Source organism: Trachurus japonicus, chromosome 3 (assembly GCF_045865225.1).
Source record: "Trachurus japonicus isolate A0001 chromosome 3, Traja_1.0".
Taxonomy (NCBI): Eukaryota; Metazoa; Chordata; class Actinopteri; order Carangiformes; family Carangidae; genus Trachurus; species Trachurus japonicus.
The window spans coordinates 38,291,947-38,314,377 of NC_140909.1; the positions used below are offsets into that span (position 1 = coordinate 38,291,947).

At 44.2% G+C, this 22,431-nt stretch overlaps 2 protein-coding genes across 2 annotated transcripts in view; both read right to left on the minus strand.

Annotated features, from left to right (window-relative positions):
- Positions 1 to 753: 753 nt before the first annotated feature.
- The window catches only part of LOC146990368 (uncharacterized), a 64,793-nt gene continuing 43,115 nt past the window's right edge, over positions 754 to 22,431 (minus strand). The window contains exon 3 of the mRNA XM_085772428.1: positions 754 to 1,188. The gene's annotated coding sequence lies outside the window, so the exon portion shown is untranslated. The remainder of the gene's footprint in view (positions 1,189 to 22,431) is intronic.
- LOC146990369 (uncharacterized) lies at positions 1,183 to 14,283 on the minus strand. The gene is made up of 2 exons (XM_085772435.1): positions 13,911 to 14,283; positions 1,183 to 2,750 (listed from the first exon to the last, which is right to left on the minus strand). The coding sequence occupies exons 1-2, from the start codon at positions 14,101 to 14,103 to the stop codon at positions 1,261 to 1,263; spliced, it is 1,683 nt and encodes a 560-aa protein (XP_085628561.1). The 5' UTR covers positions 14,104 to 14,283; the 3' UTR covers positions 1,183 to 1,260.

The window sequence follows — 22,431 nt, forward strand, 5'->3', positions numbered from 1 at the left end:
AGCTGCGTTCGTATGAAGCAGATTGTGCACGTCTGTCTAACGGTGCGTTCACACCAAACGCGATGAACGCCACAACTTTCTATTAAAAGTCCATGTAAATGGCGCGATGACACGCGATGGCGCGTCGGGCGGCGCGTTTCGGGCGATACGAGCGACGCGATGAAGCGATGACGCGTCCATCGCGGCCATCGCATCATCGCGTCCATCGCTTGAAGTTGAAAAATTTGAACTTTTCAAGCGACATCGCGTGACGCTGTGCCGCGACATCCAATCAATGTTGATATTCAACCACGTCACCGACACAGCTGCAGACACACATTTCAAAACATGGTCTCGCTCACCAGACCCTCCTACAGAGAACCTGTGGCTGTGTAAAAAAAAAAAAAAACAACCCAGGGGCTGTGTGTGTTTTCCTCAGATCAATAATATACATCCATGGCCATTTCCCGGAGCTTTATGACACGACGTCGTACTTTTACCGCGGTCGTAATAAAAAAAGATAATGCCTGCAGAGGGTCAGAGGACCTACAGCTTCCTCCTTGTGAATATTTCATATGTATTTATATTTATTATTATTTCTCAGCCATGGTTGAGGAGAGAAAGAAAATAGCGGGAGGTGGGTTGCATCATAGCGCGATGAAGCGATGGTGAAAAATGTGACAAATATGTCAAGCGACGCGATGCTCGCGTTACGGGCGATGGCATCGCTTCCATCGCGTTTGGTGTGAACGCACGGTAACACTGTTGCTGCAAATATGACTAGAAGAGGTTGCTTTTAATTTCTGACAGCTGAACATTGGACTACTTTTAAATACGAAGCTTTATTCATTTCAACAAAATAAACTAGAGCAACGACTGTTATTTTTAAATTGTGTTTTATAAGAACAAGATATTCCAATTTATGAATGAATGAACCCACAATTTGTTAAGTAACAAAACAAAATATGTTTTCAACAAGTACAAAAATACCATAAAGAGATTATATAGAGTTTATTACACAAAAAAACAATTAAAAAAAACACAGGCAGTCCGTTTTTTTAATCATGTTGTCATGACCTGTTACAGTTCAGTTCAATCAACAACTCTGCAACCTCACTTACACGTATAACTTAATACAATAACATGTATTTGAGGTAGTAATTTCATGAACAAGCGGTTGTATAGAAACAATTTCAGAACTCATACGAACTTTAAATGTTTTACGTGTGAAATTCATTTCACTACATTGTGATGCACTGTTACAGCTCAATAACTGCAGCCTCACACACTGCTGCTGTCTTCAGTAACATTCCTGAGTTTACATACACTCATATGTCTCTTCTGGCATGAAGAATCTGAGAATTGACGGCTACAAAAACTACAACTAAATGGTTTCTCTTCTGTATGGATCCTCATATGTTCAGTAAGATGCTGTTGTCGTCTAAATTTTTTACTACACGTAGCACACTCAAATGGTTTCTCTCCTGTATGGATTCTCATGTGGCGTTTAAGATTTGCTCTTTGACTAAATTTTATACCACAGGTAGCACAGTTAAATGATTTTTCTCCTGTATGGGATTTCATGTGTCTCATGAGATTCCCTAGTATGGAATACGTACTCCCACACACACTACAATCAAATGGTTTAACGTCTGTGTGAACTTCCATGTGCTTCTCTAGATCATCATGTTGGCAAAACATTTTCCCACAATCATTACAACCGAATAGTTTTGCTCCTCTATGGCATTTCATGTGTGACACAAAATTTGCTGGCTCCATAAAGGTTTTTCCACAAACACTGCAACCAAATGGCTTAGCTTTTGAATGGACACTTGTGTGTTGTAAACAATGTTTCTGCCGGGTAAATCTTTGTCCACAAATAGCACAATCAAATGGTTTCTGCCCTGTATGGACTCTCATATGGCCACTAAGACTATTTGAATGGCTAAATTTTTTACCACATGAAGCGCATTCAAATGGTTTTTCTCCTGTATGGACTCTCATGTGATCCGTAAGACGCTGTCGTTGTCTAAATTTTTTACCACAGGTAGCACAGTCGAATGGTTTCTCTCCTGTATGGACTCTCATATGGGTGCTAAGATACGTTTTATGACTAAATTTTTTACCACAGGTAGCACACTCAAATGGTTTCTCTCCTGTATGGATTCTCATATGTCCAGTAAGAGCCCCTTGTTGTCTAAATTTTTTACCACAGGTAGCACAATCAAATGGTTTCTCTCCTGTATGGACTCTTATGTGTTTCTTTAAATCCGAGGTTGTTTTAAACATTTTCCCACACTCTGAGCAGCAGTGAGACTTTTTACCAGTCTTACATTCATCACTTACATGAACAGCTTCACTGTTCAAACCGGACTCAGGTGCTCTGGTTTCTCTCCAGTTATCATCACTGTCTTCAGCTTCAGAGGACGACTCATCATTTGTGTCTGGCTGAAGATCTTCAGGTTGATCTGAGTTCCTGGCTGGTTCAGATCGTCCACAGTCGTCTCCATCAGCCTCTATCTCTACCTCTATCTGTTCAGCTGAGCTGCTGGATGGAGGCTCTGCCTCAGTTTGTCTTTGATGAGGTTGTAGGGACTGAGGTTTCTCCTCTTCATCCTCACTCTTCACATGAACAGAAGTGAGGAGGAACTCTGGAGTGGTCAGTAGTTCTTCCTTTTCTTCTTTAATATGTAGACTCTCTGGGTTTTCCTGATCCAGACTAGTGGTCAACTCAGGAGGATCCTCTGCTTTTATCAACAGGTGCTGATCACCTGCAGAAACAATGAAATACACATCATGAACAACAGTGTCTTCATACTGTCACTCATATACACGCGTGGACAAAACTGTTGGTACTATTGTCACTAAAATAACTTGAAACTGACCAAATGAATAAAGTTAGTGAATGAAAATCAGACATTGCTTTTGAATTGTGCTTTAACAGAATTATTGTAAAAAAAAAACAAAAAAAACAAATGAAACTGGCATGGACAAAAATAATGGTACCCTTAACTTAGTCTAAACTTAATATTTTGTTGCATAACCTTTTAAGGCAATCAAGATAAACAAAAAAAACACCCCCCACCTCCACTGACAAGTAATCATCAATACTACTGTTACTCTTTAGTAGAACTTGCTGATGTCCTGTTATACATGACTGGTGGTTCAATTCTGAATTATAAACATACGGTATAACTCAGTCATAATATATAGGCCTACTACTTGTGAAAGTCAATTCGTCAATCCATCAGAAATCCTCACAATCATGAGTATTTTTTCTTCATTGTTTTAATTATTTTGTTAATAAGTGTCATCTGCGTTACACAAGGACTGAATTCTGACTTAAAGGGACAATGAGGAGTTTCTATTCGGTTATAAAAAAGTCTCCGCTACCCACACTTGTTAATGGGCCCATTTTCGATAAATATATCGTTCTGTCTCTATCGTTATTTTGTTATTATTAGTGGTGGCGGAAATGCTGGTCAAGCTGACCAGCGTTTCCTTCGTGGCGAGTCATGAGAATAACGCAGCCGAATCGCCGTTTATGGTCGGAACTACAACGGTATGTGAACCTCTTTGAACCTCTGACTTTAATTATTGATGAATGAAAACATGAGTCCGTCTTGCGCCGGTCAAAGAATTTTACGGTGCACGCTGAGGCTCATAAATGTAGTGTGAAAACGCTTCGCTTTTCCAAAACTCCTTGTTGTCCCTTTAAAAGTGGAATTAGTGAATATAGCCCAAGTTCCAACAGAAATAGGTCTGCTACCACCAGGCTAAGCTTAGGCTCCAGCAGCAGCCAGCTACCACCACACCAGGCTCAGGCTGCAGTAGGGCTGGGCGATATGGCCTAAAAAAAAAATCTCCGATTTTTTTACAAAAAATCCGATTCACGATTTAAATCGATTTTCCCCCTCTCTCACCTAAAGCTATGGTCTACAACAGCACAACTGGATCTCAAGTGAGCGGACCAGTAAAATAATAGCATGATATGGTACTATAAATAAAAAGAACTTTTTCCTTTGTATTATAAGATGTTTACAGTTAACTATTCTTTTACAAAACATATTATGAACAATCTGAAATGTTTTGACAAAAATACATGCAATTTCAACAATATTATGCCTCTTCTTCCTTCTATGTAATTTTCACACATGGCAAATTCATTCTGAGGGCCAGATTGGACTCCCTGCTGGACCAGTTTTGGCCCGCGGGCCGCAGGTTTGACACCCCTACCCCCGACCCCAGAGCAGAGCAGAGCAACAAGCCTGCTGCCAGCAGAAAACACGGCGCCAGCTTTGAATGCGGAGTAAAATATCGAATTCACAACTTCCACAATAAAAACAAAGATTAGGCTACCTGTTCAACATAAACTCCGCTCTATCAGCACCACCGCTGCAGCCTGAGCGGTCGCTCTGCACAGTGCACACCGCGGCTCCGCGAGCTTTAGACCCCGTGTCTCCCTGCTTCTCTCCCTGACGCACAGCGCCCTGTCCTGGGGATGCCCGCCGCCGCCGCACCGACAGTCCGGTTGCCGCCGCCACGCACCAGCCAGGAACACACTGGCCCGACCGTCGGGCGTCGGAGAGTCGGACCACGTCGGGTACAGGCAACTGGTGCCGCCGTCATTAGCAGTCATTAGCAGTAGCTGGTACATGGTGGTGACTGTTTGGGTCTTGTTCCTTTCATAGCGAGCAACAACACGGGAGAGATGTTGTGGGGGGCGCGCGCACTCTGAACTACGGGAGCCCAGCAGGGAGCGTTGGTGGTGGATGTTGAAGAGAAAATCGATTTTCATTTAAATAAATCGACGTAAAGTACAAATTCGAATTAATCGATAAAATCGATTTATCGCCCAGCCCTAGGCTGCAGCAGCCTGGGCTCCAGCAGCAGCCAGCTTCCACCAGGTCAGGCCCAGGCTCCAGCAGTCCTGCTACTAGCTGGACCAGGTAACTGCTATAGTGGAAGGCTTACTATTAGCTAGTAATCCATTAATGATCCTCAAAGGAGAATTCCAGTCATTTTTGACCCCTAAATCGTTGTCCTGATGGTCACTAAAATTGATGCAGGCAAACCGGAGTTACACCATGGCTAGACGACGCTAGGGATAACGACAACGCTAACCTAACCTGAACTCATAAAATGTACAGTATAAACTTGGTGTTTTTGCATGTAGTCGTAATATCTGGAAACAAATCGAGGGGGGGGGCAAACATCGCTAGTTAATGTCGCTTTGATTAAACTTCAAGATAACCATGACAACCGGTCAAACAATTAAAAAGCGCCGTTCTTTCTGCAGTCAGAGCGCATCCGCCGTGTTGGTATATCAACGTGATGACGTTTGTGTCGGAGGCAACCGTGCTTGAGCACGCTTGGGTTCGAGGCAGTGTGAGTGCAGGCCAGTGGGGGACAGGGGAGTGGGGGCATTCGGGCTTCAGCACGGTACGGAACAACTGGCCCTAGTGTGAGTGTGCCCTAAGATGAACAGACTACACACAGACAGCTTTCATTTTAGCGTGTTCTTAACAAGCTGTTAATTGTTATCTTAACAAGCACTGTGGTCGTGTAAAACGTGCCGGTGGAAATGTCGCTGTTTATGCTGAAATATGATGCACGTTTATGCTTGTTGAACAAGTGGTACTTATTGCCTCCGCCAAGGAGGTTATGTTTGTTGACTTTCAACTCGTGAAGGTTTTATTACACTTAAAATAACGCGCGTCGTCGTCTCCACCTGGGTCACTTCTCTCCTCTCTCTGCTGCCGCTGCACACGCCCCATCTCTCCCTCTCCCATGCTCTGTGTGTGTGTGTGTGAAGAGCAGCCCTGCCCCTCAGTGATCAGAGAGACAGAGAGCAGCGCAGTTTACAAGAAGCAGTTTATGGCGCTGTGGAAAAAAACTGCAGCCATCGGCCACATTGGAGCCAAGTTCCGCCGATTCTGATAGTTTGTAAAACGTTAATCGTTAACCAAAACGATTAATCGGTCGACCTCTAATCTGAGGTGAGTGATAACATGCAAAAACACAAAGTTTATACTACTGTACACTATATGAGTTCAGTGGTGTGTCATAAGGGTTCGAGTCATGTACTATAGATATTTGATTGTTTTTTGAGTGTTTGTTGTGGTCAAAGTGGAGTATCTTGAAAATCAGTCCAGAAGAAACAATATTGTCATCGATGGTATCCCAGAATCCTCTGACGAAAACTGGACTGACTCGGAAAAGAAATGTAGAGAAATTTATGTGAAAAAATGAAAATTGACCAAAAACATATTGGAATAGAAAGAGCACACCGTATTGGAAGGCCAACGAACGATGGTGAGGGCAAAAGGCCAAGATCCATGACAGTGAAGTTATGCAGGTAGGCTACAAAGATAGACAAGCAATCCTTTCAAAAGCTTACTATCTAAAAGGTACCAACATTTATGTGAATGAAGACTTTACTGATTATGTGTTGTGTTATTATCTGAAATATGGCAGACTCATTGTGCAGCCCTGAAGAGAACCAGGGGTAGACAATAAGGGAAATTTGCCACTGGCCCTCCGGGATAAAGGTAAAGCTCAAATTTAGGCTATATCAATGACAATGCACGTTTCATCAGTGAAGTTGTTGGTTGTCTACATCAATGTAAAACTTTGCTTTAAGAATCATTGTGAATTTGTTTGTAAGAAGGTTTCAAAATCTTTAGGCATTATAAAAAGGGTTTTATTTGAAAACTTCTATCCTTGTATTACAGTTTAATCTATTCTCACATCTCATACTGTAATAAATATAATTTGGGCCAGCACCTACTCTTCTTGTTTTACAAGCAATCCATAGATGTCAGAAATCCTTTGTAAGAATTGCCACCAACTCTTCTTATCTAACCCCAACGAAGCCACTATTTAAACAATTACAACTTCTTACAACTTATGAGGTGAATAAGTATCAAACAGGAGTTCTTATGTATAAAGTAATTTGCCTTCCTGCATCTTTATCTATTTTTTTTCAAAGTTACTTCGAGTTCAACTCTCATTATCATGTAGCTACATTTTACAAGAAAGAATGATTTACACATTCCTTTCTGTAGGACCTCTGTTGCTAAATTCTCATTTATCAAGGTGCGGTGCTGTGTATAATAAAACATTTTTTTAAAGCAGAAGTAAGTGATATATTTGTGTTAATATAAGTCTTAAATAGTTATATCTTCCGACAGCAATCACTTACATAGAGTGTTTGGACTGAAACACGGGTCTCTCAGTCACTCTGCTCTGCTCTGAGCCGAGGAGAAAACATTTATCGTATCCTACAGTTTTTATCCAATGAGGAGAGAGAACGGCATGCAGGGCTGTGTGTGCAGCCAAGGAACGCCGTGAATGTGGCGACGTAGGGACGAGGACTGTTATGGTGTGTTCAAGGAAACTCGTATTTTTCTGACCGTGAAGTGGTACCAGTTCGATCTGGTACGAGTTCACCGGTCGGAAGTTACGAGTGGCCGTTATAGTGACTTTCACCGGTAAAACAGGTCGGAAAAACAGGAGTGGGTTGCCTGCAACGCTACAAAGTCGTAAGTTGTGACTTGAAGCTGTAATTTACGATTTCAAAAGCCTGCCTGGAACGCAGCATTAGCGAAAACGACCGGACCACTTACTTCTGCTTTAAATCATGTTTCTCTTTAAATACATTTAAAACCAAGCTCAAACAATACTTACAGATCTTGTCACTTTTGCATCATTGGGTTTTTGTGTGTATTTTATCTTAATTTCGCTATACTATTGTTAAACGTTGTATATCTATATCTGTATGAGAAGATACGCACTTGTGTGCTTAATTGTGCATGTGTTATTGAGGAGGGGGGAGTAAAGTCTTCAGAAAAGTTATTCATTTTTTTATTGATATTTTTTAATGATTGTATGTCTGTCAGTGCAGACATACAAAATAATAAAATAAATACTCAAATGCCCCCTTTCTGTATGTGGTGAAGGCACGATCAAACATCTGAACCTAAAACACTGGAGTCTTACTGTAAATTCGACCACAAGGAGAAAAAACATGTGGAGAAAATAACCATTTACTGTAGATTTAGGTGATTTACAGAGCCGCACTACCCAGCTGGCATTCGACCGACATTAAACGTTGAAATTTGGTTGAAATAACGTCAGTTGATGAAAAAACGTTGATTCAACATCAAACCAACGTTGAACACCAAACTGTTGAAATGGTGTTGTCAATTCACTATGGATTCAACACTTGAAATTATATCAGTTGAAAAACGACGTTGTTTCAACTTCCAAACAACGTTGATCAATCAACTGTTGTTGGGGCGTAGGGCGCTCGCGAATGTTAGCTTGACGTTGCCTAGGAGATCTGTGCCAAATCTCGAGCTGGGGCGCGCTCTATGTCTGTGGTGTGGAGCAGTGCGTCTCTGAATGCAGCGGAGGCAGCTCCGTGACACTACTGTGTGTAGGCTGAATACCTGTGAGTGCCCGCGGCAGCGCCGCTGCTCGTTGAAAACAGCTGTGATAACGTGATTTCAGGTCCAGAAACGTTTGTAATATCACGGGAAAAAGTCGCTAGATTTGTCGCTAGTCGCTTTTGACAAAAAATGTCACCAAGAGGGGTTGGAAAGTCGCCAGATTTAGCGACAAAGTCGCCAAGTTGGCAACACTGCCGTGCTTGCGCATGCGCAAAGTGGGTCTGTGACGTCGTCATCATCAGTTTGCCAGCAGCCGGTTCTGACCGGTGCGGAGGTCACTTTAACGGCCGCAGGAACTGACGGCAGGCTGCCACGAACAAGTCCAAAGCGGTAAGCAAAGTTGTAAAGTCATATTTTATTATAAACCTGTGATGTTTTGTGTACGGTTTGGTCAACGCTGTGTATGGTTTATGGTTGTGTACAGTTTGCTGGTTGTGTAACGTTATAGTTTGGTTAACGGTTGTGTACAGTTTGCTGTTTAACGTTAAAGTATGCTTAACGGTTGTGTACGGTTTGTTTAAGCTAACGTTAACCGTTACTATTGGGCCAACAGCAGCATTCGCCAACAGTCTTACTTTTTTTCTTAACTAACTTACGCTTCCTAGCAGTGCTAACTAACGTTAGCCCAACGTTTTTATTATTTGTAACTGTATTTGTGTTGTTTTATTTGTCATAAACAAGAGATTAGTGCGTTTTTGTCGCGGACTTGCGGTGCTAACGCTCGAACTTTTATTTTCACCGAGACGGCCAGGCTTTGTGTTCACCTTCCGGCTCAACAAAACCTCAAGTCCCGGCCCGGGTTAACCTGTTCACGCAGGCCCCCTAGTGGTTGGGACGCCGGCGTCCCAAATCAATAACACATGAACGGCGTCCTTAATATAACGAAAAGTAGGCATGCTGTAATGAAAACTCCACCACAGACCTTTTAAGGACACTTTCGGCAACAAGTAGGAAAAAAAATGAAGTTTCTAGGTGCTACGGTTTTTTCACAGTCACTGAAAATGTCTCAAACAATATCAGACTACGGCAGCCCACAAGCGACGTCACGTCAACAACGAAGGTGATTTAAACATATATGTACCATCTGTACACCTCTTCTTTCACCACCAAAAAATCGTTTACTGTCATATAAACAAAAGCAAAGAACAAAAATGCAGTTTTTACCCCATCAAGGTTTTAAACAAGCCTGCTCACTCAACACAAACAAACCCGGAAGTCATTTTCGAGTGCCGAAAAATATGGACAATCATCAATAATAGACCCACTAAAACACTGAATAAAATTACAAGCTTACCCTCTTGTTAAAGCTGAAGATGTGCTCGACAACACAGGCATGGGCGATTTAATCCATCGTGACCAGATAATCCGTCAATGGTTACGTTTACCCGCAGTGCTAATGCTAATGAGTCATTCTCCGTCAGACTGCGCACCCGCTTTGCGCAGCTGGCATCGCCTGTCAATCAAAGTCACGGGGGTGAAAACTTTTTGGTCCAATAGCAGAGACTCTAAGGTGTGACCTGATGTATAATGATCCCTGATTGGGCAAAGCTTAAGCCTGCACCCAGCTGGTTCCTGTGGTTCCCTCTCCCCCTAGTGTCAACAAGTAAGCAATACAAGTCCCCACAAAAAGTGTGTTTTTATTTTGAGCTATTGCGGTGAATTAATCAGTCAATTAATTAATTAGTCTGTTGGGTGATTGGCTGTTTGCGAGTAACTAGTATTGTATAACTTATAATCGAACTAATTACATTTGAATTAAAGTAATCAGAGTAGTAAATTGGTCACCAGAGTAGTCATCAGTACCAGTAATTTGAATACCTGTAACTGCAAACATGTTCCAAAAGGCTGTTTATCACATGTAATTCTTCCTCTTTAAAGGGCCAACAAGGAGTTTCTATTTGGTTATAAAACAGTCTCACGTTAATGTAGATGAATCTACGCAACCCACACTTGTTAATGGCTCCATTTTCGATCAATATCGTTTTGTCTCTATGTTATTTTGTTATTATTAGTGGTGGTGGAAATGCTGGTCGAGCCGACCAGCGACTCCTTACATTCGGTTTAGTGGACGCGAATGAGAATAACGTCACCGTTTATGGTCGGAACTACGACAGTAACTGAACCTCTTTGAACCTCTGACTTTAATTCTTGATGAATGAAAACATGAGTCCGTCTTGCACCCGTGGAAGAATTCTACGGTGCGCGTGGAGGCTCATAAATGTAGTGTGAAAATGCTTCGCTTTTCCAAAACTCCTCGTTGTCCCTTTAAATTGTGATCAAATATTCAACAGGAGGTATTATTACTATTATTTCTTTCCAGTGGCCAGCACATCTCTAGTAGCAAGGCTACTAGCTAGGCCTATTCTCAAATCAAATTATTTTTATGTATGTAATTTGGGTTTTATGAATTTCAGTGTTGGTACTTTAAGCGTTGCCTCTGCCAGTCAGTGGTCATTCATATAACATCAGAATTAGTGTGGGCAATGTGTATTCTGTGAGAAAAGCGCTATCTCCTGGTCATACCGCCGTAATTCAATGAATGGGTGGAGTTACAGTAAAAAAAAATAGACATGCCCAGCCCAGGAGAAGGAGGGGGTCACTCCAGCAGCTGGAACTTGGAGGGGAGTTGATTGGGAGTTGCAAGGAAGTCGGCTGCCTTTTGACTTTAAGGGGCTGTTTTGAATGGTTACTCCTGTGTTTCAAAGTTAAAGATTTGTCGATGTTCTTAGGCCTCTCCCTAATCGGGTACAATAAAAAAACATTCAAACTATATCTTCATGGGGGATTTCACATTTTGATCAGAGACAGACAGGATGAAGAGGTGTGCACGTTATGTAAGAGCATGGGGCCTGTAGTGTGCAGAGTTTGTTTTCATGGGTATATTACCCTTTAGCACAGAAAGTGCCGTTTACGGCTTCATTGCACAACTCTGTGTGTGATGTTGTTGTTATAGTAGTAGTAGTAGTAGCTGCTAATGTACTCTGGAGGACAGTGCTATAAAGTGCAAGTGCTACAAAAGACAAATATCATATCTCAGCTTTGTGGAGGTCTGGACTCTTAAGTTTTTCTGTTTCTTGTTGCTCCTTTTCAGAGTAAACATCTGAGGAGGTTGGGGGGTGTTGACGCTGCTGACTTTGTGAAGAGGTCAATGGCTGCGTAAGTTTGTTTTTTGCATTGAATTATAGTGGTCCAGGTAATCTGAACAACACAAACTACACAATCCAGTAGTTTGGATAAGTTGGAGAAAAGTCATGGAAATGGAACAAATCACCTTGTTGTTTACAACTACTTCCAGGTAGAAAAGCAACATGTAATTTAGCTATATACAGTATATCATGTTTTTTAGACAAATGTTTAGACAAATCTGAAATGACTGAAGAAGTATTTCTGTGTGCATGAGCAAGGCAGTTTTGTGTGGCATTTAATCAGTTTTGGGGAATTGCAACTTGATTACACTATATAATACTCTTATATAAATCTGTTTTACCATGGCAGGACAATGACAAATAAAAGAATGGCAAAGATCAGCCTGAGAGGAAGGAATGGGAAGACGTCATTCGGGGGGACCAAACTCTACAACACAATCTGTGGTGAGTTTGCTTAAACATAGTAGTTGTGACCATGTGTAAAATAACTGAATATATAAATACTGTATACAGTGTAAATCGCTTATAGTGATCACGTTGGTCCCGAGTTAATGCCATCATCGTTGCTGGTACCGGTGCTGGTGCTCAGCAAAGTGTGTTTTGTGTGTCACTGGAGCTCAAGAGGGGAGGCTGGCCGGTAAGGGGCGCTTATATAATAATTAGGGGTAACGGTACGCACAAGTCACGGTTTGGTACGGTACGGTTTTCTGTAAAACAGACACTAATTGAATGTAAAACTAAAATCTGTCTTGTGTTATAAAAGTAGAAAAAAATAGAATATAAAGCAAGTGCATTAGTAGTGTTGGCAGGCCATTTATTAATTCTGGAGGAAAAAAACTTGCACTTGACAACGAAAAACTATTCATGAGTTTCAAATGTAGTCCTAGACCTGCCATGTTGAGGACCAACACAGGTGTTTCAATTTGAGTTGTGTTTCTGATTGGAGTAGGACCAATTAATTAGTTTGAAACACCTGTGGGTCCTCAACATGGCAGGTTGTAGGACTACATTTGAAACTCATGGATATAAAAAAAACAACAACAAGAAATCAATGTTGGTTTACATAGTAAATTTAGACAAGATGCCAGTTGCTGTTTCTGGCCCTGTCTGTGTTCATGTCAAGAGGCTTAAAAGCAGCCGGATATGTTGTTGCGCACAAGTTGTCTTTTTCCTTGCACCAGCGATTGAAATGGGGGGGGGGGGGTGATTCTGTCCCAATCCTTTTTGATTCATATAAGCGGTTGATCACTGTATGTATATTGTAATACTTTATGCTGTTTGTCTTTTCCCCTCTTCAGACGCTGTCCTCAGTTCGTTCAACACAACCACATCAAAAGTGGACGAGTACATGGCGAAGTACCTGAAGTATGCGCCTGAGAGGATCGGTGGCGGCGGCAGAGGAAAATTATAAAATATGTCTAATTTATATGTTGTAGACCTCGCAGTGGCCTTGGAGCCCTTGACAATAAAGTTTTATTGTATTGTATTATTGTATTGTATGCTTTTTTATCACTGTGTGGTTCTTATTGCCCACTTTAGGGTCCATGATGTCCTCCTTTGTTTGAGGGGAGGCTTTGGTAAAAAATAATCTGTCTTATGTTAAAAGTAGAAAAAAATATAAAGCTAATCATCCTACAGTTGCCTTCGCTGACTGTCCATTTTGTGAATGCTTTCCATTTAGAGATTAAGATTTTAATAATCACACAGAAGATCTCTAGAGAGCTATTCACTCATTGTGAGATTTGATTTCTGCATTGAACACATCACACATCACATCACAACAAAAATTATTTATTATTCTATTTGTCACATATGTGTAAAAGCAGGATTTTACAGTGATGTTGAAATTTCAACCTTGGCAAATTCACCTACGGTATGTTGAGAAATGTGAGGTTGAAATGACGTTGCTATTTCAACGTTGATTAAGTTTGCAAAATCAAATCAAAATCCAACGTTGATCCAACGTTGGCAGATTCACCTATGTTGAGAAATGTGACGTTGAAATGACGTTGCTATTTCAACGTTGATTAAGTTTGCAAAATCAAATCAAAATCCAACGTTGATCCAACGTTGGCACCTGACGTTGTTTCAACGGTGATTCAACGTTGAAATGCCAGCTGGGTAGGAACATAGGCATGAAGTAAACTAACTCGCTTGTTGATTATAACGAAGACTATTGAAAGCCCAAGTCGCCCTAATAAAATAATAATAATATTAATAATATTTTCCTATTTTTTGTAGACTCACTGGTGTATTTGCTGTTAGCCATACGTCCTCTTTCTCTGCAAACCGGGACTCTACATGTTCATGGATTTAAAACTGAATCACTAACCCGTTTTGTTGAGAGCGACCCCAGGCTGCAGGAGAACATCCAGCATGTTCCTCTGCCGCTCGATCTCCTGTCTGAAGCCCGAAGCCTCCGCCTCGAACCCGGCTACGACTCTGTCCACGGCCGCTAAGATTTCCTGGGAGACGGCGGTGAGTCTCTCGGTAACGAATCCTCTCAGATCCTCGACCTCAGACATTTTTCCTCAAACTCTCCGTTGTCCCCGTCGAACGATTTGTCTCCCCAACCGCTACTCTCTTCCGGTTTGGGTACGTGCACAAATCCGGGTAGAAACTGCGACAACTTCAATAATGTTCAATAAACACTTCGTCAACCACAGACTCGGGTTGTGAGCTCTGTTCAGGACGCCATGATATCGTCTCCTTACAGTCTGTAGTCTCCTCCATAGACTGTAAAACAACAAAGAGAAGGAGGAGGGTCTCCTCCAACGAGACCCTCCTCCTTCTCTTTGTTGTTTCCGGAAGTGTAGACGCGTCCAGACATATTAGTATCTTTGGTATTACTGCCCTCTACTGGACAGTCTTATAGGACTTTCTTCACTCTTCTTGTTCTTCTGTGGGGTTTAAGAGCAATGCAATTTCCACCTTAAAGCAGAAGTAAGTGATATATTGAGCTTAATATATATATATATAGCTGTTAATATAAGTCTTAAATAGTTATATTGTAATAAATTTTGTTGTTTAAGATGTTTAGAGTAGCGTCAAGCTGCCACCACCTTTGTTAACCCGGTCTGGTCCGGTATTAGAGGTCAGAGAGCACCCACCACAGACAGATATGTATAAAAATAGACAATCTTTATTTCCAATTAATTTTTAAGTTAGGGACGTTTGCACCCAGCAGGCCAATGAGGGCAGCTCCAGCAGGTCAGGCAGGTAACTCCACCATCCGGCGACACCAACACTGCACACAAGAGAACACACCCAAAAAGGGACACTGCACACAAATCACTGCACAGCAACTAGAACAGGTATCACACTACACACAATGGGAGCTCTAAATCACACTGGCTCCTTAGGGACCACTACAACATAAAGGGTCGAACCCCACTCTTAACACTAGGGGGAGATAGAGCGCTGCAAGAATAATGAGCTGCCCTTAACGGGGCCGCTGGCACACTGACGTCAGTTAATTAAAAACCTTTCTTTAAGAGGGAAATCATATAACACTCGGACATTAACTGACAAGACTACAAGTAAGTTTATATGAAAATCATTAAAATAATGGACTTATCCTGCCCCAGTCTGGTGACGAGACCCCCCCGTGGGGCCTAGGCAATGGAACTGGGCTGTGCACCGGAGAAGAGGCTGCTCAGCTGGCAGGCGTGGAGTCGTTCAGCGTAGTCGGCGTCACTGATGTGGCTGCTGCATGAGAGCACAGGTAAGGCACGGCTACTCCCCGGTCCCTCGCTACCTAAAGGAGGTTTCTGGCCTCCCCTCTTGATACAGGACTGATCGACACGACGAACTCCCCTACTCAGCTGTCTTCACTGCCGGCAGCACTACAAGCTGCGAACAGCACCCACCCGCCACAGTGCCACTGGCTCCCAAAAAGCTCAGACCGACGACTCTCACGTCCTCCCGTCTCTTCTCCCGTCGCTCTCTCCACCGCCTCTTGTCTTCCCAGCCGCTGACCCCGGTCGGTCTCCTCCCCCTCTCAGGTGAACTGCATCAGCCCTTGATTGCCCCCCACTCCGGGGAGTTCCTCCGCCCCACGTCACTCCCTCACTACACTCCTCCCTCCCCTAATGGAGAAGACTCGTCCTCGAGTCAACATGACAAATCATAGTCTCTTGACCACGCCGGCGCCTTCTTCTCACGGACCGGGCGTCTTCCTTGTGCAGGGTCAGGTTGACAATCCCCCCCCCCCTGTTAGGGAGAGTGGTGACTCACATGGCTGTTCCAAAACTACCTCAGTGTCCATTTCTTTACTGCGGTGAACTGGTGCCTGAACATCTCCCGTTCCTCCAGGCGGGCCCACTTCGCTCATCACTCCAGAAGACAACCTTTGGGGTGGTCCACCAGCTCCTTGCCTGCTTGTCAGATCACCTCCGCCCGGGCTTGATACCCCCTCGGACTGCCTTGGAGGACCAACTCTTATGACATCTTGGGCTGGTGGTGATCCTGGACAAGGGGACAAATAAGGTTTAAGACGGTTAAAATGCATCACTGACTCGCCCCCCCCAGCAACTGATGCCACCCGATACAGCACTTCTGTGACTCTCTCTACTATCTTATAGGGACCTTTAAACCGCCTCTGCAGTTTAGGACACAATCCCCTCCTTCTAGCCTTGTTAAGAACCCACACAAGTTCCCCTTCAGAATAAAACTGAAGACTCGCTCTAAAGTCAAAATTGGTCTTTTGCTGATTTGACGCTTTAGTCTGATGCTTCCTTACTGCCTCTACTACTGTAGACAGTGTCTCCACCAAATGGCCGACATATGCACTGACTGAAGAAAATGCTTCCCCAGCCCCCACATCAAGCATTATGTCCACTGGCAGTACCATCTCCCGCCCAAACAGTACCTTATATGGAGAATAACCTGTACTAGCGTGTACACTGCTGCGATATGCCATCATTACATATGGTAACAAAGTGTCCCAATTGGACTGATTTTCCTCCACAAACAGTGACAGCATACACAACAATGTACGGTTAAATCACTCAATTAGACCATCCGACTGGGGATGATATGGCGTAGTTCTTGTCTTGTGAATATTCAAAAGTTGACACACTTCCCTGAACAAGGTCGACTCAAAAGACCGCCCCTGGTCAGAATGAATACTACGGGGGGCCCCAAATCTGCACACCCACTCCTCCACCAACACTTTAGCAATAGTATGGGCCTCTTGATTAGGCAGGGGATATGCTTCTGTCCATTTGGAGAAGTAATCCCCGACAACCAAAACATACTTATTCTTGCGAGATGTCTCTGGCAACGGGCCCAAAATGTCAAGTGCCACTCTTTCATATGGTCTTGACACTGTGGATATTTGGAGGGGGGCGCGAGGAGCGCGACCCTGAATCTTCCTGGAGGCACAATCAACACACTGTCTACACCACTCTTTCACATCACCAAACCACCCCAACCAGTAAAAGCGATCCTTTACTTTCCCTTGCAATTTCTGTATCCCTAAATGACCACCTGTCGGGGAGTCATGCAACTGAGCTAAAACTTTAGGGACCAGGGCCTGTGGGAGAACAACCTGAACCTGGGATGCTGCATCAGTGTTTGCAGGGGGCGCCCTTACCAAACGTGAATCCCTAATCTGAAGTTGAGGCCACACAGGAGCATACTTCTGCAAGGGCGAGTTCTCAGGAATAACCTTCCCCTGTGTTTTAAGCTCAATCAACTGCTTCAGCTCATCGTCCTCCTGTTGGGCTTTTGCTATTTCGTCACCAACCAATTCCTGACCTGCTGGTGGACTAGCCCCCCCCTCCTGCACAGCACACACACTGGGATCTGGAAGGTGCTGCGCCATAGTGTCACACAGTACTTGGCCAGACCGGGGCAACTCAGCTTTAAAGGCAGGCAGCCTCGACATGGCATCTGCATTGGCATGTAATTTCCCCGGCCTGTGGACAATTTGGTATTGAAAACTGGCCAACTGTTCCACCCACCTAGCCAGCTGTCCCTCCAGGCCCTGGAAATTATGTAGCCACCTAAGAGAGTTATGATCAGTACGCAATATGAACTCCTTCCCCAATAGGTAGTGCTTGAAATACTTTGTAAATGTTACCATACTTAACAACTCCTTTTTGGTGGTGGCATACTTTCTTTCCTGCTTGGATAGCGCCCTACTGGCATAAGCTACAACATGCTCAACCCCATTACCCTCCTGTGACAAAACTGCACCAATTCCTGCATCACTAGCATCGGTGTCTAAAATAAAAGGTTTTGCAGGATCTGGATAAGCCAGCACAGGGGCTGACTGTAAATGAAGAGGAACACGACGTGGGTGCAATTTGTGCAATTTCACAGGCTTGGCATCTCCGGTGTCAATTGTGTGCCTTACAAGGGGGGTCCTCCCTAGATCTGTATCACCTGTACTGAAGACAGAAAGATGTTTACACAACAGATTATGAACAGCTTGTTGGTCTGAGTTTCCCAGCCCCTTCTGATTCAGCCCCAACTTCTCAACCAGAGCATCTACAGACCACAAGGGCTCCTGACCCTTCCTCCCATTAACCTCCCCCAAATCATCCCCCACTTCAATATCAGCGTAGAGGGTGCCAACTTTCATGCCCTCCCTCAAAATCAGTTCTTCATCTGTCACATTGATAACACGAATTGGGACAATCCCTTGTTCTACTTGACACACAACTCGGGCAACCAAAACATTACAGTGATCAGACAGTGAGGTTGAGGGTTCGAGCATACCTTCCACACGCTCTCTGAAGGGATTTGTGATCATGCCAGGCAGGATAGCCTCGCTCCGCGGTGGCACTGCAGTGTCAGATTTGATAACCACAGTGCGAGGCTTCTCAGGATCTTCTGAAAACAGCAGGGGTAAGGTCTTGCCCATCAAGCGAACAACCCTCCCCTTATAATCAATCACAGCCCCATACTTAGACAGGAAGTCGAAGCCCAACAGAATATCACTAGATGGAACATCAGCGACCAAAAACTCGGCCACTAGGGCTAAGGAATCAAACTGACAAACAGTCTGCCATACCCCAGATATACACATGCCCCCCCCATTAGCAGCAGATACATTCCCAGAATAGTCAGTCAATTTGCACGCCCCCTTTGTAATAGTCATCCATAACTCCCTGGGAATTATGGAGCGGTCAGCACCACTATCCACTAACACTTGAAAATCCACCCCCCCCACTTTAGCGGCTATATGGCTACCCTTACGGTTGCTAGAGGCCAAAGTCCGAGTCACAGCCAAGGGGGCAGGCATTTGGCCTGCTGTGCCCACCCCCTTTAGTTTCCCTGCACATAGGGGCAGTCGCGGCGCATGTGTCGGTCACATCCACACTCCCAACACACCCCAGCCTGCCTACTGACTCTACGCCTAGAGGGGGCACTTGGAACAGCTCCAGGACTGGCATCAAAGTTCCTGGATGGTCTAGAGGGATTAAGAGGGGTTGCTGCACCAGGAGGCTGTTGTAATACCTGCACAGTAGCTTGCATCATTTTAACCTCCTGCCGCAGCCCCTCAACTGCTCCTAATAAAGCCTCAAAACGCTCCTCAGTTTTGTTGGGACCTTCTGTAACCCCCCTTACTTTAGCATCAGGGGCGATGTGTGTTTGTTCCAAAGCTCTAAGAAGCTCCATTTCAGCAGCCAAATGAATTGCAGCCTCTAATGTTTTAGGTTTAGCTGCACGGAGGCTAATACGGAAGTCCCCTACAGTGAAATGGGTAATGAACTGATCTCTGGCTAATAAATCTCGGGTATGGTCATCCACGGAGGGGTACGCTTTAATAACCAGTCTGCGCAAAGCATTACCAAATTCCTGGGCGGTCTCATTAGGCAACCTCCTCCTTTCAGTGAAGGCCACCCTGTTCCAGTCATCACCGTGACAGGGGTCCAAACATCTGGACATAGCTGCTTTCAACAGGGCATAATTACTTTTTGCCTCCCCAGAGACCCCATTATACATATCACGAGCATGACCCGACAACAATAAAGACATGAATTTAAGCTTAACAGAGTCATCCCACCCATTTACATTAGCAGCCAACTCAAATTGTTCCACCCAATCAGACCATTCACGGCCCACCCCAGTAAAAACTTGGGGCATAAACACAGGGCGTGGAATTGCACCAGTTGGAGCAGACAAAGAGCCCATACTACCAGAGGGATTATTCTGGCTAGCATTTGCTTCTGAAGACCCCTGCTGGGGTGAGATACTCTCTGCCTCTGACATTGTTCTTTAATATATTTAATATTTATATATTTTATCCCACCGCTGCCACCAGTGTAATAAATTTTGTTGTTTAAGATGTTTAGAGTAGCGTCAAGCTGCCACCACCTTTGTTAACCCGGTCTGGTCCGGTATTAGAGGTCAGAGAGCACCCACCACAGACAGATATGTATAAAAATAGACAATCTTTATTTCCAATTAATTTTTAAGTTAGGGACGTTTGCACCCAGCAGGCCAATGAGGGCAGCTCCAGCAGGTCAGGCAGGTAACTCCACCATCCGGCGACACCAACACTGCACACAAGAGAACACACCCAAAAAGGGACACTGCACACAAATCACTGCACAGCAACTAGAACAGGTATCACACTACACACAATGGGAGCTCTAAATCACACTGGCTCCTTAGGGACCACTACAACATAAAGGGTCGAACCCCACTCTTAACACTAGGGGGAGATAGAGCGCTGCAAGAGTAATGAGCTGCCCTTAACGGGGCCGCTGGCACACTGACGTCAGTTAATTAAAAACCTTTCTTTAAGAGGGAAATCATATAACACTCGGACATTAACTGACAAGACTACAAGTAAGTTTATATGAAAATCATTAAAATAATGGACTTATCCTGCCCCAGTCTGGTGACGAGACCCCCCCGTGGGGCCTAGGCAATGGAACTGGGCTGTGCACCGGAGAAGAGGCTGCTCAGCTGGCAGGCGTGGAGTCGTTCAGCGTAGTCGGCGTCACTGATGTGGCTGCTGCATGAGAGCACAGGTAAGGCACGGCTACTCCCCGGTCCCTTGCTACCTAAAGGAGGTTTCTGGCCTCCCCTCTTGATACAGGACTGATCGACACGACGAACTCCCCTACTCAGCTGTCTTCACTACCGGCAGCACTACAAGCTGCGAACAGCACCCACCCGCCACAGTGCCACTGGCTCCCAAAAAGCTCAGACCGACGACTCTCACGTCCTCCCGTCGCTCTCTCCACCGCCTCTTGTCTTCCCAGCCGCTGACCCCGGTCGGTCTCCTCCCCCTCTCAGGTGAACTGCATCAGCCCTTGATTGCCCCCCACTCCGGGGAGTTCCTCCGCCCCACGTCACTCCCTCACTACAATATCTTCCGACAGCAATCACTTACATAGAGTGTTTGGTCTGAAACACGGGTCTGTCAGTCACTCTGCTCTGCTCTGAGCCGAGGAGAAAACATTTATCGTATCCTACAGTTTTTATCCAATGAGGAGAGAGAACGGCATGCAGGGCTGTGTGTGCAGCCAAGGAACGCCGTGAATGTGGTGACGTAGCGACGAGGACTGTTATGGTGCGTTCAAGGAAACTCGTATTTTTCCGACCGTGAAGTGGTACCAGTTCGATCTGGTACGAGTTCACCGGTCGGAAGTTACGAGTGGCCGTTATAGTGACTTTCACCGGTAAAACAGGTCGGAAAAACACGAGTGGGTTGCCTGGAACGCTACAAAGTCGTAAGTTGTGACTTGAAGCTGTAATTTACGATTTCAAAAGCCTGCCTGGAACGCAGCATTAGCGAAAACGACCGGACCACTTACTTCTGCTTTAACTCCCTACGGTGACAAATAAATTACTAATACTTAACTCGGCTCCATTTTTACCATACGGCAATTAAAAAGCTTCAGAGTAATTGTGATGGTTACCGGTAAATGAATGACTTGTAACTTACAGGGAGAATGAACCCAGCTGGCATTTCAACGTTGAATCACCGTTGAAACAACGTCAGGGGCCGGTTGCACCACCTCTCACTAAGTGTTTACTAACCTTAGTAAATGTGTAAGTGTTTACTAAATCAAGATTTAGTCATTACTAAATTAAAATGGGTTGCACCAGTTTTACTAGGAATCACGTAGAGCTAGTAATTACTAAGTGTTTACTATATATTTACACCTACCCTAGGGGTTGTGTAACTGTTTAGCCTACTAGTTACAGTTTGTCGACACATGATCAAAACCAACTGAAAAAAACAACAACAACGACTAGCTTATAATGGCTCGTTTAGAGAGGTTTGCTTTACAAAACAGAGAACCTGCCGTTAGGAAAAGGGTTTTGAGAGACTAGTCCACAATCTAGATTTATCCACACCACTTTCCGGAGAACAACGCTGGGTGTCGCCATGACACTCTATTACATTTTAGATTAACGTTAGCTGGGCTAAGCTGTTAGCCGTTAGTAGTGTCTTAAAATAACTCTTGACAGCCCATGAAAAAAAATATTTTTCCCAGCGGATATCTTAGTTACATGACTGAGCTAACTGGAGTAGTTTCATGTCGTGTCCGACAACGGGAGGGTTTTAACAGCTGACGTTCTGCCGTTAGCTTAGCTACTGCTGTTAGCTGTCAGCAGCAGCTAAGCTAACAACTACGATAACCATGACTAGTTGTTGCAGAGGCGTGCACACAGAAGTGGTGGTGTTTGTTCGGTAATTGATTTGGTAGACATGACAAACATCAGATTAGTCAGGGCGGTTTTGGCAGCCCGGAGCCCCCACATTTGGTGGCTACACCGGTGGCTAACGCTTACACTACCAGTTAGCCGCTCACTAGAATGCTACTACAGGGTGAAACGGAAGTTGAAAACCGACTTCCGTTGTGGTGTGACGAAAATAAAGT

Bases quoted from the DNA above. Each gene is read 5' to 3' on its own strand.
- LOC146990369 (XM_085772435.1), bottom strand. From the start codon at position 14,103: ATGTCTGAGGTCGAGGATCTGAGAGGATTCGTTACCGAGAGACTCACC. The intron at 2,751-13,910 runs GTTAGTGATTCA...TTGTTTCTGCAG, and splicing joins GGTCGCTCTCAACAAAACGG to GTGATCAGCACCTGTTGATA.